The sequence below is a fragment of the Brachionichthys hirsutus genome, chromosome 4 (assembly GCF_040956055.1).
Source record: "Brachionichthys hirsutus isolate HB-005 chromosome 4, CSIRO-AGI_Bhir_v1, whole genome shotgun sequence".
Classification (NCBI taxonomy): Eukaryota; Metazoa; Chordata; class Actinopteri; order Lophiiformes; family Brachionichthyidae; genus Brachionichthys; species Brachionichthys hirsutus.
In genome coordinates, this window is record NC_090900.1 from 5,001,782 (window position 1) to 5,017,871 (window position 16,090).

At 41.2% G+C, this 16,090-nt stretch overlaps 4 protein-coding genes across 4 annotated transcripts; 3 read left to right on the forward strand and 1 right to left on the reverse strand.

Moving 5' to 3' along the window:
• Positions 1–404: 404 nt before the first annotated feature.
• On the forward strand, positions 405–4,532 carry LOC137892905 (rab5 GDP/GTP exchange factor-like). Its single transcript, XM_068738319.1, has 9 exons — positions 405–578; positions 1,427–1,613; positions 1,894–2,021; positions 2,165–2,316; positions 2,408–2,477; positions 2,565–2,700; positions 2,778–2,872; positions 3,179–3,435; positions 3,510–4,532. The coding sequence occupies exons 2-9, from the start codon at positions 1,456–1,458 to the stop codon at positions 3,909–3,911; spliced, it is 1,398 nt and encodes a 465-aa protein (XP_068594420.1). The 5' UTR covers positions 405–578; positions 1,427–1,455; the 3' UTR covers positions 3,912–4,532.
• A 625-nt stretch (positions 4,533–5,157) lies between these two features.
• On the forward strand, positions 5,158–6,959 carry psmd9 (proteasome 26S subunit, non-ATPase 9). The gene is made up of 6 exons (XM_068738576.1): positions 5,158–5,318; positions 5,401–5,500; positions 5,866–6,059; positions 6,178–6,279; positions 6,564–6,652; positions 6,737–6,959. Exons 1-6 carry the CDS (start codon positions 5,193–5,195, stop codon positions 6,762–6,764), a joined length of 639 nt encoding a protein of 212 aa, XP_068594677.1. The 5' UTR covers positions 5,158–5,192; the 3' UTR covers positions 6,765–6,959.
• Positions 6,960–7,130: 171 nt separating this feature from the next.
• On the reverse strand, positions 7,131–10,165 carry gtf2h3 (general transcription factor IIH, polypeptide 3). The gene is made up of 11 exons (XM_068738334.1): positions 10,062–10,165; positions 9,292–9,434; positions 9,111–9,173; positions 8,763–8,792; positions 8,644–8,672; positions 8,492–8,566; positions 8,355–8,408; positions 8,209–8,277; positions 7,992–8,127; positions 7,863–7,899; positions 7,131–7,759 (listed from the first exon to the last, which is right to left on the reverse strand). The coding sequence occupies exons 1-11, from the start codon at positions 10,148–10,150 to the stop codon at positions 7,690–7,692; spliced, it is 795 nt and encodes a 264-aa protein (XP_068594435.1). The 5' UTR covers positions 10,151–10,165; the 3' UTR covers positions 7,131–7,689.
• A 1,310-nt stretch (positions 10,166–11,475) lies between these two features.
• On the forward strand, positions 11,476–15,848 carry slc35d2 (solute carrier family 35 member D2). The gene is made up of 12 exons (XM_068761064.1): positions 11,476–11,603; positions 11,785–11,818; positions 12,302–12,388; positions 12,476–12,543; positions 12,663–12,734; positions 13,259–13,327; positions 13,403–13,505; positions 13,941–14,033; positions 14,128–14,195; positions 14,282–14,360; positions 14,581–14,663; positions 14,962–15,848. Exons 1-12 carry the CDS (start codon positions 11,476–11,478, stop codon positions 15,074–15,076), a joined length of 999 nt encoding a protein of 332 aa, XP_068617165.1. The 3' UTR covers positions 15,077–15,848.
• Positions 15,849–16,090: the final 242 nt, after the last annotated feature.

The following is a 16,090-nucleotide window of genomic DNA, read 5'->3' on the forward strand; positions in this document are numbered from 1 at the left end:
GTATTTGGTCAAACTGGCTGGCAGGCAGCTGTATGAAGAAAAAAAATTATATACGACGTTTCCTCCTGCAAAGCATCGTGTTGCCTAGTTACGGTGATGCGTTTCCCCCGGATGTTGGAGCTATCCGACCGTCTCTGTCTGTGATTGGTTACTTTAAGATTGCAAAATAAATTGACCAATCGCGCCCCTTCCGCCTAAATCTAACCAACTCAACCAAAGAGTACGAGCCAATCAGAAACATCAACATGAAGGTCACTTCCGGTATATATTTGTGTACGCTGACTGTAGACTCGATCACCGACCACTAGAGGGCAACGTGGCGCCCTGAGCTTTCACATCCTCGTGACCGCTTTCCAATCATTTGAATGTAGATTTATCGGCTTGTGATCATTTCCGGTAGAGACATTAAACATGAAAGTATCGACCTCAGCAGAAGTCTGGAACTCCTCCGTGATTTCGGGATTTGATGGATGGATGGCAACGTTGTTGTGAAGCGTTACGTCAGCATCTCGGCGATGTCGAAACTCGACTAAAAAAAAGCACTCCGATAAGGAAGTTATGATTTCATCGCCCAACAGGTGAGGAGGCACTTTAATAACTGATATAATCGTTGCGTTAATTTGAACTACCTCGATTATAGATCTGATTAATGCGTTAGTAAAACATTCGTTATCTTTAGCCACTTTAGCGACTTTAGCCACTTTAGCCTTTGGCTCGTGTCAACCGGTGCGCTCAGCTGACAGTCAGCCACCGAGGAGCTTGTATCCTGCTAGCTAAACAGATGTTAGCATGCTCTCATCATCTTCATCACCTATCTAAAGTCTAAATTTAGCAGTTTGTTTCAGCATCTATTAGACTATTGATGATTTCAGTTTGATTTTACCCCCAAAATGATTTAACAGTGAAAACCAGTTGGCATGAAAGAGCTAGTAAAGGGTTAATGCTCAAAGTCGATGACGAAGCAGTTCGGACAGACAAACATCTGCTTAATTTGTGTTTATCTTTTTTAAATGTACTACTTCACGGGTCGTCTATATACATCCGTTATTGTTCATTTGGGTCCCCTTAGGGTTCCAGCTGTGATTATATGCTAATTTGTTTAGGAAGCAGAAAAAAACTCAAAACAACTGGACATACTTAAGCTAGCAATGTCAAAGGTTATACAACTGGGGGGTACGACATTTTACACAATCAATAACTAGTGTGTGTCCCTGTCAGCATTGATTATATCAGTAAGGTTTCATGTTCTGAGGCAAACCTAACCTTTGAAATTATGGCTCACTTTATCGTTTTGCTTTTCGTGTTTGTTTGAGCACAATCAGGCGATGGTGAACGTTTGGATTTGTGAGATAGGAAATCTCAAGTAGAACTTTCTTTGCTTTCTTGAGTTAATTTGTGGCTGAAATATTCATGTGATGCCCAACAGGTGGGACTAGTATATGAGCGAACTCTACCATGTGGCCAGATAAGCAAAGAGGAATCAGAGTTTCTAAGGAGGAGCTGCTGTGCAAAAACGCCTGTGGTTATTATGGAAATCCTGCGTGGCAAGGCTTCTGCTCGAAGTGCTGGAAAGAGAGGCCGCGCTCAGCTGCAGGCTCAACACAAGACGAGAGGTAAATATGCTGCGTGCAGCAATCATTCAGATCCAAAGGAGCATTTAGGTCTTAACATTTTGTCCGCTGTGGTGCTGGTGTTGCATAAATTTAATGTTGAGTATATGGAGTCTCTCCAGCGTGTCCTGGGTATCCCCCCCCCCGCCCCCCGTGGGCTCCTCCCGGTGGGGCATGCCCTGAACACCTCACAAGGGGGGCGAGTCCGGGAGGCATCCTAAATAGATGCCCGAGCCACCTCATCTGGCTCCTCTCAATTTACGTTTGTTTTTCCCCCTTGTAGCCCAAGCAATGACAGAACGCCTCTCACCTTCTCCAAGTTTGAGGAGAAGAAAAGCTCAGAGAAAGGTCGACGAATTAACACAGTCAGGAAATTCTTCTGGGGCAGCCCATCGCCTCCGAAACGTCAAGGTAGCACCCATCGGTGTTCCGTCACGTCACCAAAGGGTCTATGAAATGTTTATGCTGCCTTTTAGCCGTTTAGGCTCCAGCTGTAACTGATCCGGCAGCAAATGTCATTGTTAAAATGGGACGATCCACTTCTGTCCCTCTAGAGTCCTCTGAAAGTTACTCAAACGTATTAAAAGCCTACCAGAGACTTGAGCCTGGGGATTTCACCGGCTTCCTGAAGCTTCTTCGGAGCGCTCCCTCCCAACGCCTGCAGTCTCAATGTACGGCGTTCCTCAACACAATGGAAGCATATCATGTAAGTGCCTGTGGAGATTATTAACTTTGTAATTCTTTGAGCTTTTCTTTCATGCATCAGAGCTGTTCTGGTTACTTTGTCATCTCTGCAGGATCTGGAGGTACAGAAGCAGTCGGATTTCGTTCAAGATTTCTACCAGTCTTTCGCTGAGTGTTTTAGCAGTAGGTACACAATTAATTAAACCTTTCCTGGATGCTCGTTCTGGGGACGTTAAATCTGTTCAATCCATGTATTTATTTCAATTGCAGGTCTTCCTGAAGTACAGGTGACTTGCATAATGGAGCATGTAGAGAAGCTAGTAATGACCCGGTTGCATAAATGGGTTTTTTGCCATGACAGCAGCGATGATGAGCAGAAGGATCTGGCTCTCCAGAGGAGGATACGGTGAGCCGTATTTCACGTCTGTATTTTGAGCACAACTTCTGAGTATAAATTGTTTGACACGTCGGTCTACTTCGCAGCTCCTTCAACTGGATCACTCCACAGATGCTGGGCGTACCTTTTCCAGACAAAAATGCCGAAGTTACAGGAGACCCTTTTCTGCCTGCTATAACAGGTGATACTTCTGGAGGACTGTTAGATGAAAAGATCAGTGTTACTCAGTTAAATATAAAGACTTATTACCTCGTGTAAATGTATGCAGAGCTCTTTTACATGTTTTTATCTAATGGGTTGGGCGAACACCTGAACATACATGAGTGTTTTTTGAGATGATCATGTTAGTCTTTGTCTAAAATAATTTTTTCCTCAGTATAAATCGACTAATTTAAAGAGATGAGACAAATATGTTCCCACTATCCTGTTAGCATCATTAAAAGGTCTTAATTATCTGTCTTCTGTCCTGCTCTTTAAAAAAAAACAGCCATAATTGAGATGGATGCGAAGCGAGCGCCTCAGGACAAACTCGCCTGCGTGTCCAAATGCAGTCAGCATGTCTTCGAAGGGCTGTCCGGCTCCAGCACCGGGCCTGCTAACGCCGATGACTTCCTGTCTGGCATGATTTATGTGGTGCTGAAGGCAAACCCACCTCGTCTGCACTCCAACATTAAATATGTGATTCGCTTTGGCCTCCCTCACAGCCTTATGGCAGGAGAGAGCGGATACTATTTCACAAATTTGGTAAATTTATTATTTAACCGTTTCACACCACGGGGTTTGTTCATTTTGCTTAATGCCTTTCCCTTTTGTTTTAGTCTTGTGCGGTGGCCTTCATTGAAAAACTCGACGGAGCAGCACTCAACCTCAGCCCAGAGGAGTTTGAGGGCTACATGCTGGGTCAACATGTTCCCTCTGGAGGAAAAGGGAGGCCACAGGTTGCCGGCGACACACGACTCCTGTTAGAAGATCTAAAAGGTAGACAGGAGAAGGTGGACCAAGGGGTGGGAGCCCTCAACACGGAGCTCCATGAATGGGTCCAAGCAGTTCATTCACAATTAAATGAGGCAACAACCCAGTTTGCTTTGGTGCAGAAGGAGTTAACCGCACAGGGTTTTTCACCCCCATCTCCTGAAGTGCCAGTGGAAGGAGCTGCCGGTGACCAATCAGTGCTGGTGCTCACAGATCAGCAGGAAGGCCCAAAAGATACAGTCTGTTAGCTGTGTTAAATAAACACCACATTTGGCACTTGGCGCTCACGTAAGCACTAACTTACTTAGGCAGAGATGCAAACACAGGTTTATAATGCATTGACACATTTGCACAGGTTAGGGTTAGGGTTAGGGTTCGTCAGACGGTTGAACATTAAGGAAACTTATTTTTCATTTAGTATTGCAGCAAATGGAGATGTAAAATTATTTTATTAGTCAGTGATTTGCAACATTTTCTTGGATGAAGGTGATTTACATAAGTTGATTCCTACATATGTGATTGATTAATGCTCAAGGACTCAGGGTTCACATTTTGAAGTATGTTCATAACACTTTATAAATGCTAGTTATAAGTGCACTTCCTGATATTGGCTACCGATATGCCTACATAAAAGACCACTGTGAAAATAGAAGCATGTTTCGGGGGACAATAACATGGCAGTTGTTGACACTACAAGTCGGGCCTATATTCAGTCAAAAACATATTTTTCCAGGTTATGCGTTTGTTGTCCACATGTCACCTTCGCTGTCCATACGACGATTAAGTACCTGCAGCAAAATGGTGTTGAAGACATTTGTTGTTACTGAATAAAGATTTTCTCAAGTTAAAGAGGTTTATGTTAAAAATCATTTCTTGTGTCTAATATTATTAAAGCGTGTCTTCCTTTTGCAAAAATTTGGGCAGACAGAATTTTACACAACAGATACAGGTATTTTCTCATTGTTCTTTTCTGTCAATTAGGAGTCAAGTTTTAAAATGCCAGCTATGCCGTCTTAATGAGAACTTAGTGTAAATGTCTGAGTTGGCATTTTGGGAGAGTGTTTTGTTGTGGAAAGTGCTGAAAAAGCTATTACTGGCGGTGTAAAATGTATTGTCTTTTTTTTTACATCTCTCTAAAGTAAATTGTTCATAAGTTATTGAATAACAGAACACATGTCGTTTATGTATGACAAACTTCCAATGAAACACTTGTTTCCTACTACCGGTACTGGTTATAGTCATTTAAATCGTTGTGTTTAAAGAATAAAATAACGTGGCATGCAATGTAAAAACAATTTATTTTATTGTAAAATGTTGTATATATTTTTCTTTGGGGTTTTTTCCGCGAAATATTCTAGGATTTATGAATGGTTTGGTGTCGAAAGTACAACTGCACTTCAGTGCAGAATCCTTTTTATAATTGACCGGTTGAGGGCAGTAGACTGGAGCGAACGCAACACCACAGAAGAAGATGGCCTGTTGCTTGTGCACGTGACCCGGATGTAAATTCAATCTACTACTAGTGAGCCATGAAGATGACAGCGGAAAGCCATCGTGGAGTTTCCGAAATAACAGTCGACGATGTGGGGAACCTTGTCAAAAAGAAAGATGAAATTGAAGAACAAATTAAAGCTTATTACGATGTCTTGGAGGACGTAAGTTTGCCTGATGATCTTTCCGCGACGGATTGACGTCATTTTAACATGATCTGATCAGAATTCTTTCCCTGCTTCGCAGCAAGGTGTCGGAGTTGAAGGTCCGCTGGTGGATGAAGAAGGCTTCCCCCGAGCGGACGTTAATTTATATCAGATAAGGGCGGCAAGACACAATATTTCATGTAAGCGGCCGCGTGCACGTGGACGTCCTTTTGACTTGAGTCGTTGTTTCAAGAAGAGCACCACAACTTCCTAATAACCCAACAAACAGGAACCCTTAACCCGCTTTACCTCTCATTCTGTTAAGTAGACTGTCGTTCTTAAATATTTAGTGATGTCATGTGTCAAACTAGAGTATTAGTATATCCCTATTTCACGCGTGTTTTTGTATACATATACTCAAAATACCAATATTCTCTCAAATATTGTTCACAAATCTGTTAGTGAGCAGAGATAGTCCATCCCCGCCTCACAGGTATGGCAAAACGAGACGCTGTTTATTAGACGGCATGATTTCTTTTTAACCTGCTTGAATCTTACGTTACAGGCTTGCAGAACGATCACAAGGCCATCATGGTGGAGATTGAAGAAGCGCTGCACAAGCTGCATGCTCGAGAGAAAGCCAAACGGGAACGGGATGAAAGTGGCGCCCAGGAGGAGGCAATGGAGCGGCGGGTTACCCTTCCGCCCCCCTTCGCTCGGGTGGATGCGGTGACTCAAGGATCTCCTGCCTGTGGAGCTGTGAGTAATAGGAACCGTAGTTTTGTGTAATGATTAATCATCATTGTTATTGTCATTTAATATTTAGAAGAAAGTACTTGTTTTTGCTCCCTGTGATTGTGGACGTTGCTTCTCACAGGGGCTCAGAGTTGGGGATGAAGTTGTTGAGTTTGGTTCAGTGAACGCAGAGAACTTCCGGAACCTCCAGAATATTGCCTCAGTGGTGCAACACAGCGAAGGGGTGAGATTCTGATGTACTGTCCACCAGCTTTTATTGCCTCTGTAATATAAAGCAGATCTTTATTGTCTATCATTTGGTGCCTTAAATTTTTGTTGTGGTTCAGTTTGCAACTGAAATTTCCGATTTCTGAGAAATCTCTGCGGCAACAAGAGATTTGGCTTTCCATTCGGTTTAACTTTTGAATAGAAGCAAATGTTTCATACATTTTGGTAGTAATCTGTTACTTTACTATGTATTTGTTTCCCCGTATTCTGAAGGTGTAATATCTGGACTGTGTGTTACAGAAACCGTTACGTATCGCCGTCATCAGAGACGGACAGAAAGCTCAGATGAGCCTGACGCCACAGCGATGGTCAGGCAGAAGCCTGCTGGGGTGAGAGCTAAAGATGGCGATTTAAATGAGTACCGGTTACTGCAGTTGTATCAGTTACCAGTCGGCCCTTGTTCTCCTTTCCAGATGCAACATTGTTCCGATCCATCGCTGATGACCTGAACCCCTTCCTGCTTCCATAGCCCTGGATGATTTCAACCGGACTCTGGAAAAACTTTTCCATCTGTTTTCCAATATCTTAAGTCAGAACTGCAACTACGTCTGCCGTACATCAGAATTGACTTTGTGAAAATAAACGTCAGACTGTACTCGTGGCTACGTTTGCTGTGTGATGGGTGAATAAAATTGCAACCGCACTGAGTAAAGCTCTGCACATTCAGCAGCACTCACTCAGCAAATGTCATTGTACCACTAAATAATAGGATTAATCGTGATGAAAATCTGGAGCTGTTCAAATATCAAGCCAGATTTTGAAATTGATTTTATTTTTTTTATTACAAGACATATGAAAACTATGAACCTTCAAATATAATTAAATATTAGCTTTTACTCTGCTATAACAAATACGTAAACTACCGATAGACAAGTTATTCATTAGTTACCATTAAGATAGATGAATCTAAACAGAAATATCCACAAGACAGGCAGCTTTGACATATCTTTTATATAAATTTGTTAGGTAATTTCCCTCACAAAAAGTAGGCAGTAACCTGATTAGCTGCTTCAAGTTGTAGTCGGACAGTTTCAGTCAATATGAGTGATTAATAAATATTGTGCTGAAAACAACAATTACCTTCCTGGAAAGTTCAAGAATTACCTGCATTTAAACATTTGTCACATTTAATAAGGGGGAAGAAAAATGGTGGTTCAGGTTGGAATATACATTTTGATTCTTAAACTGTTTTTAGTAAAGCAGCGGCCACGCTGCTTTACTAGCGAACATGGAGCAGCCTCCATGTTCAAAAGCATTTCTAAGATGTTGCTGAGACTTAAACATCTTTACAATACAAATTTGTAAAAAAAAAGAAGGAAATATCAAAAAGCAAACTTTACTACAATCTCTAAAACATCGGTAAATATCAAATAGATTGCTTTAGCTTCTTCTTTTTGGGTTTGACCATCTGTGGCAGCGGGATTTTGAAGGCAGTCCTACAGAAACGGATTTTACATGATGAAATCACATAGCATACTTTCAGCGTTCTGTGGAAGTACTTGTTATATTTGACTATTTCTTATATATCTATATACTCACTCGCAGGTCGTACAGATGGGGCTGAAGTTGCAGAATACTAAAAATAAAAGACAAGACGGCGTCACATGCGACTATCCTGCAACCTTTCTAAAGAACAATGTCATGCCTTTGCCTCTTTGTTAGACTTACTTGACAGACAAACTGAGCAAACATAGCCGATCTCGATGAGGTTACGATGGCAGAAGCACGCAGCTCTGTAGTCGACGTGTGCAGGCGGCGGCAGCACCAGCTCCGAACGCTGCTCAGAGTCCGGCAGGAACACCCACTGTCCAGAAAACGCATCAGCAAAAATCAGAAACCCTTTCCATAGAAGGAATAAACGCAGAAATCTGTTCTGGAGTCTCACCAGAAGGTACTGCGCCAGCGCGACTCTCTGGGGGACCTTCAGGTACAACCCGCCAGTGATGTCACAAGCCTTCAACGCAGACAATAACTGGTTATACACATTAGGACAGCATAGTACGCATTATGAGCACTTGGGCTGATGAATACCTGCTGAAGGAGACCAGAGTCTGAGTCCAACACGCAGGCGTCTATCAGGACATTCTGTTTGACAAATACAGTTTGTTTCAAATAGAAAAATAACAATAAATAATAAAGTCAAAGCACAGGAAATCAATAGTTTGTACCTGCTTCTGGGCAGCAAAAATGACATTCATGAAGTTCATGTACTGGAGGGCACAGTCCTCTGCTGCTTTTATCACCTGTCGGTAAATCACAGAGGCCGTGTCACCAAAAACAAAACGCAAGCATTAAGTACAAAAGGTCGGGTTGAGCTTACCAGAATTCTTGATTTGATCTCCTGTCCAACTAAAACACAAAAAGGCAACATTAATACACATCCAGCCCCCCCCCCCCCCCCCCCACCGGAGAGAAACGTTATTGGAGAAACTTACTGACCTTCCACGTCTTTGGAGACCCTGTGAATATCTTAATATTCAAAGATTGAGGAAAACACAATGACCCTGTCTCAGCCACCGTGCCATTCACTGGGTGAATGACACTTAAAAAAAAAAATTCAATGATCAATAATATTTCCCTTCACAGACTCAGACTTTTGCTACATTACAGATTTGAGATAAAAATAAAGGTGAGAGATTTGCTCTCCATATTTGGAGCTCGACCCTCCACGTCTCCCGTCCTTCATTAGAGTGACTTTATTCTGATAAGAGTCACTATAGTTATTCTTAGCTGATAGGAGGATAGCCGGAACTCCACCACTTGACGTAAATAAACGTTAAAGGATACAGCAGAGAGCTTTGGCGAGGGATCCGGCCAACAAAGTATCGGTTGAACTACCGGTCACTTCAGCTGCAAACAAATACGACGCTTAAGTTCATGCCAATAACTCACCAACACTCTACAGCTTTATTAAACATAAAGAAATTCAATTTAAAACACAATTCACAAACGCCAAACGTGCACTTACTTTTTGACATAACACTCCTGATCTCTTCGGCAATGAGATTATTAGCAACGGACAGTAGTTCATACTTTCCATCCCCGCTGGAGGGTGCATCGTCTCCGCCGCTGTCCCCGCCGCTCCGGCTCTTCCTCGGATAAAGAAAGTGGCTGAAATCAAGAAGCGGGACGGAGAGGCATTTAAGCAGATAGCGGAAGCGGATAGCTATCATCAAGCTAGCTCTATGACTGTAGTGGCACACAAAGTACAAAATAAAAGCACGCATATTAACATTATAGCGTGGAGTGGATACAGTTTTGTCAACCAACTGTAATGACAAAGAATCAGGATTACTATATTTAAATGCTGCAGTAGCAGAGTTCACTCATTAAAAAAAAAATATATAAATCAAGGCATGATGATTTAACCTCAACTGAAGCACAGCAGCAACACTGGGATTAGGATTTAAGTATTAGCCAACATTCCACAGGATGAAATCCAAAGGTTGTGCCATTCCATGAGGAGAATTAATGTTCTTCTGTAAACAATGCTAATGATGTAAACACTATTTTATTGTATAGTCTAGTTTTGTAAAAATAAGGCATATTTGTGTTTTTGTTACTGATTGAATCAAGAATAAAGAACAAAATCCCAGTTGTCATTTTCACAAGCCATAAACTACGCCAGAAAATCTGCAAATAAACACACACTGGTGCATCTTGAAAAACACTTGAATACTCCTGCGGTTACTTTCCAGTGTAACGTTTACACCAATGGGAACTGTTCTTTTGTGCTACCTGTCTTCACAATGACTGGCGATGACGGCCAGGTTATTTGTTCTGGTCATGGCCATGTGAGCGTTCCCCATCACCATTACTGCATCCATGCACTTCGACAGGGTGAACTGGCCGGACACACGAGACAGTCGTTGTTATTAAACACAAAAAAACTACAATAAATATACCGGTACACACTTCTCTAAATATCAAATACCTCTGGCTCACGTTGAGTTTGCTGCCCCCACCAGATTGGATTTACATCCACAACAATGACCAGCAGATTGACTTCTTCTTCTGTAGAAATAAAACAACAACAACACGTAATGCAGCTCCACAGCACGGTGAAGAAACTCAACTAACCAACGAACAAAATAAGTTGTCATGGCAATAAAAAGATAACTTTACCTGATGCCATTACCGCAGGATGCGTATGAAACTAATCTATGGGCCTAGATTGAAATGTATTAAATTTACAAGACGGTTTCACTGCAAGTTCCTTACTGAAGGCTTACGTCATCAGGAAGCGACGGGTTATGTCGCTTTCTACCGGACACCGCTGCCATCTAGTGTCTGTTTTACTGTACTGCAGTCTTGAACCACATTGTTAGCGAAGGTTGCGCACAAATACGCTTATTTTACGTCGTTAGACCTAATTAAGAGACGTAATCTGTTATTTAGGTATCTTATTTACAGAAATATAATTCGTAATAAACAATAAAACAACAAATATAATATACGAGGAAAGAAAGAAAAAAAAAGAAAAAAAAACATCTTATTGAATAAAATTTAAAGTCAAAATTTAAGTTCTTTTCTTTGCCCACATGAAAATGTCAGAATCCAACTGTTTTATGAACTTATTCTAAGAAGTTTAACTTTATTTAAATAAGTCTTATTTCAGAATATTTCCATTTGGCTCCCTTCTTTTTTAGCCTCATTTAGCAACATAAAAATACAGGCTCAGGTTTTTATCTAGCCCGAAATAAATAGTCTTGTTTATGCTGACTGTAAAGTAGAGCAGGATGGGGTCAGGTGGGAAGATTGATGTTGATATACATATGTGGAGATAAAGCACAGTGATTGTAATTTAAAAATAAATAATGATAAATATTGGGCAGCGCAGTGTTAACGCGCTTTTGCCTCACAGCGAGAAGGTTGCAGGTTCAAATCCAACTTGGGGCCTTTCTGTAAGGAGTTTGCATGTTCTGCCCAAAAAACGACATGTCAAAACAAAGAAAACAATCGGTTCATTTTATTATTTTCTTTTTTAAACATGTAAGTAATAAATCGTTGCAAATGGTCAGTGATTAGATAAAAACATTTAAAAAAGTTGTCGGCATTGATAAACAGCAGGTTTCTGTGACGCCATGTGACTTCCTGTGCGGTGGCGATAAATCAGGAACTGAAGCAGCACTTTAATGACCGCCGTCCGGACATGCCTGATAACGTCTGTCCAGAAGCAGCCGAACATTCCGTACGGCGGAAGTTCCTCTCCGCTGCGTTTTACGCCGGCAGCTCGTTTCTGATCACGGCGGTGAATAAGACCGTGCTGACCACCTACAGGTGGGTCCGCGGAGGAGTCTCTGTCATCACGTGATCTAGAACCCAGACATGAAAGGAAAAGCCATCTGGAATCCTTCGGCTCGTCTTCTAAGCGACTTTGAGTGTCTAGAAAAGCGCTCTATAAATACAATGTATTATTATTATTATTATTATTATTATTATTAATGTGCTCGTTTCGCAGGTTTCCCTCTTTCCTGTGTCTGGGCATTGGCCAGGTAAGCTGCCCAGCAGGGGCGCACTTAGACTTTCTATGGGGGGGGACAAAGGTCCCCATGACTCAAAACAGTTCTATTTTTATTTTTTTGAATAATCTTGCATTTATTAAATGCGCATTACAAAACGCAGCTGCTTAGCTTAATTACTCGATATTGTCATTAAGAATTCATTAAAATAAATAATTTATGTCGGCATACATAATGAAGATGCTGAACACACCCTGCATACATAAAATAATAAGTTACTAATTTAGTTATTACTAAGTTATTGAACTAATTTGGCTTGTGCTTTGAGTATTAAACTGCCAGTCTAATAGATATATGAGTCTGTTTAAACTAGCTTGAGGTTTAACTGCAGCGCAACGCTGGCACCATGTGCTCCAGTGCAATGGATCGATCAAAGCTCCGGTGTCGCAGGTTTGTTCTCCGTTCCTCTCTGTTTCTAACGATCACGCACAGATTCCAGCGCTTTGGTTCTTTCAGATGATCGCCACGCTCGTCATCCTCTACGCTGCCAAAATGACCAAAACAATCCAGTTCCCAGATTTCAGCAGAAGCATTATCTTTAAAGTGAGCACTGATGTTTTATATTTTGAAAAGGTAGCGTCTTTATTTTCATATGATTTCCTTAAAAATGCATCTGCATCTTCGTGCCAGATTTTCCCTCTTCCTTTGTTGTATGTCGGGAACCACATCACAGGACTGGCGAGCACCAAAAAACTCAGGTCTGTTTTTATGTTGCCAAAAATTAAACTCAGGTCTGTTTTTATGTTACCAAAGATGATTTTGGGTCCTGATGTTTCATGACGCTCATTCATGCCATCAAACATGTTTACTTTTACAGTTTACCCATGTTTACAGTGTTACGGAAATTCACTATATTGATGACGATGGTCTTGGAGATATTTATACTAAGGTAAGAAATACTTCAGATGTTTCTATTGCTGATGGGGCTTTGGAGCACTTTTTCATTCATTCATCTTCTTGAACGCTTTGTCCGCCACTGGGTCGCTGGTCGTGCTGGAGCCTATCCCAGCAGTCAATGGGCGAGAGGCGTGGTACACCCAGGACAAGCCGCCAGTTTATCTCAGGGCCACACACAGACAGAAAATCATTCACACACACACACACACACACTCACCTATGGGCAATTTAGTGTAACCAATTCACCTAATTGTGCATGTTTTTTTGTGGTGGGAGGAACCCGGAGAACCCAGAGAGAACCCACGCAGACACAGGGAGAACACTCAAACTCCTCACAGAAAGGCCCTTGGAAAGTCGCATTTGAACCTGTGACCTTCTTAGTGTGAGGCACCATTATGCATGGCATGGCACGCTTCCGTAAAAAGACAGATGCGTTCAACGAAACAACAAAGATCTCAACAAGAAATTTTTTCCTTTTATCACAATGTTTCAATCAATTGTTCTTCTTTATTCCAGAAAAACATTCCCCAAACGCCTCGTCTACAGCGTTGTGGCCATAGTTCTCGGTGCCATAGTCGCTGCAAGGTACAGGTTTCCTGAAGTAAATCTGTTCCACTGGATTCATTATAGTGCCGACACTGTGCTTTCCCTTCCGTCTAGTTCTGACCTGGCCTTTGATCTTGAGGCATACACTTTCATTCTGCTCAATGATGCCTTCACTGCAGCGAGCAGCGTGTACACCACAAAAAACCTGGGCACCGAGGTAACATGACCCAGACAGAAGTGACTGCACTGTATTATATTGGCACTTTTACAACATCTGTGTATTTAACTGCTTCATGTAGTATTTGATAAGGATCATGTGTATTACAGTTACCCTGCCAAACACTGAAAACAGTTAAACTTTTCCTCAGTCCTAAATTCTCACTTTTTAAGTCCTATAACTTTATAAGACATCATATAAGCATTGATACTCGTATAAATTGTACATTATAAAAACTGATAAAAGAAACATGCCCAGTAAATACGCAAAGGTAAATATATAATAATTACAAAAATGTGTTAGTTTATTAATCATAACACAATTTACATTTTTTACTGATACAGTAATATATGAATTATTAAAACCGTCAAATGTCAACACATTGAAAGCGCCTGCAGTTTGTTACAGAGCGTATGTTCCCTCTTTTTTCTGAAGGGCCTTGGGAAGTATGGTGTTTTAGTTTACAATGCACTAATCACAATAGTGCCCACTCTCATGGCAAGTGCACTTACCGGAGATTTGCAAAAGGTACCCGGAGAAACAATGATCTGATCCAGGGTTTGTGCAAGATTTTACTCCCTGACCTCCCCCCCCCCCCCCCCCCATATGTTCTGATCCGCAGGCAGTCACATTTGAGGACTGGGTTAAAGCCACATTTATTTTTTGTTTCCTCATGTCCTGCTTCATGGGGTACGTCAACACAACTGGGCTCAAACTGTTCGATTACACCTCTATTACCTCCTCAGCTTACCCAGATGTGCGTCTCTTCCTTCCAGATTTGTGCTGATGTATTCCATAGTCTTGTGCAGCTATTATAACTCAGCACTTACTACCACAGTAGTGGGAGCAATAAAGGTAAGAATACTCTGATCGGGCTTCTATATTAGGACTGCAAAGCGCACCGTGTATCATTTCAATGATTAAAATGCAAAGAGATCTAACCTGAATGTGTGCCTGGATTCTATATCACACTGAATAAATTAATAAACGGTCATAAGAATTTTATAAAAACTGTTTTGACACTTCAATTTCTACCGACAACATAATTTCTAACTTGCATTACGTTTCTCTTCAGAATGTGGCTATCGCTTATATCGGCATCTTTGTGAGTGGAGACTACCATTTCTCTTGGACCAACTTCCTTGGTCTCAGCATTTGGTGAGAATGTTTTTTATTTTTATTTTTATTCTATTTGCTGTAAATAAATGAATCATTAAGAATTGAAACCCAACCTCACCGGTGAATAGTGAACAGTCTGATGGGATGTCATTAACAAACATGGGACACATTTCTTTACGTTTTTGGGCTACAGTATAATCCAGATGGTGCAGCCAAGGATGTACAGCCCTCTAAAATAAATCAGTAAATTAGCATTTTCTTTTTTAAACCAAAGCTCAGTGACATTCAATGCAATAGAACTACTGCTAACAGTTTGTTTTTATCTTTTGCATCGCAGTATGTCAGGTGGACTCGCTTACTCATGTCTCGCCTTTAACACCAAAGCACCTGGGAGGAATTCAGCACAAGAAGTAAAAATTCAAATCACAGAAGATTCAACGGGAAGGCGTTAAAATTGAGTTTCGCCATTCACCACTTGGGGGCGTTGTTCTGCTCCATATTGGAGAACAGTTTTTTTTTTTTTTTGTCTACAATTGTCCCTATTTCACCACAAGAGCAAAAAGACAAGGTTCAGTGAATGTTTATTGAAGACCAAGATTAAAACAGTTTGGACATCCTGTCAGAGAAATGCTACCTTTGAAGTGTGTAATAAAATGTCTCCCGAGCATGTTCTACACGTGTCTAAAGCTGCTGGGACGCTAGCAGAGGGAGAACTGAAACTGAAATGCAACATCAAATCACTCCACAAACTGTGCACGCTCCACATCCTAACACAAAACAATGTGTATATATTAAATGCCTTACTCTTGTCAAACCACAAAATAGTCTAAAAAGGTTAGAAATGCTTCACAATATGCTACGAGCGACTACAATAAATCACTTGGTGTTTTGATTATCAAGGACTTGCTGGTTTTTGTGTTTCACTGCAACGCCACAGAAGCAGTTTGTAAATGAACTGGATCATGATATTTCGAGTGACAAGAGGATTCTTACAGTGTAAAGATGTAGTGTAGCAAAATGAAGAGAACACCCAGCACTACATAAATCAGTTTATAAAATATATATATATGGGTCTACACGTCCGTCATTTAACATTCAGTGCTTTGGGAGCTTAATCCAAGATTGACAAGTACTTCTATAGGATGCGTGGATTGGACGTATCCCAACGGGGTTTGTTTCTACAACTTGACAGAATGGTTTGTTACTCTGCAAACATCAAATGATTCCAGGGTTTTAAAATTTGAACAAAAAAGGAAAATATGGCAAAAAAAAAATAAATATCAAATAATAAAACCTTTGACGTGAGATGAAGCGCCAGACAACTTCACAATGTCTGCTTTATAACTGGTCAGCCACCATTTAATATAAAAGGTGGGCAACACTTTACTATCAGAAAGACTCCAGGCTGGTTAAACGCTCGGGCCGGCAGGATTTACACATTTATCATATCCATCGGGGGGGGGGGG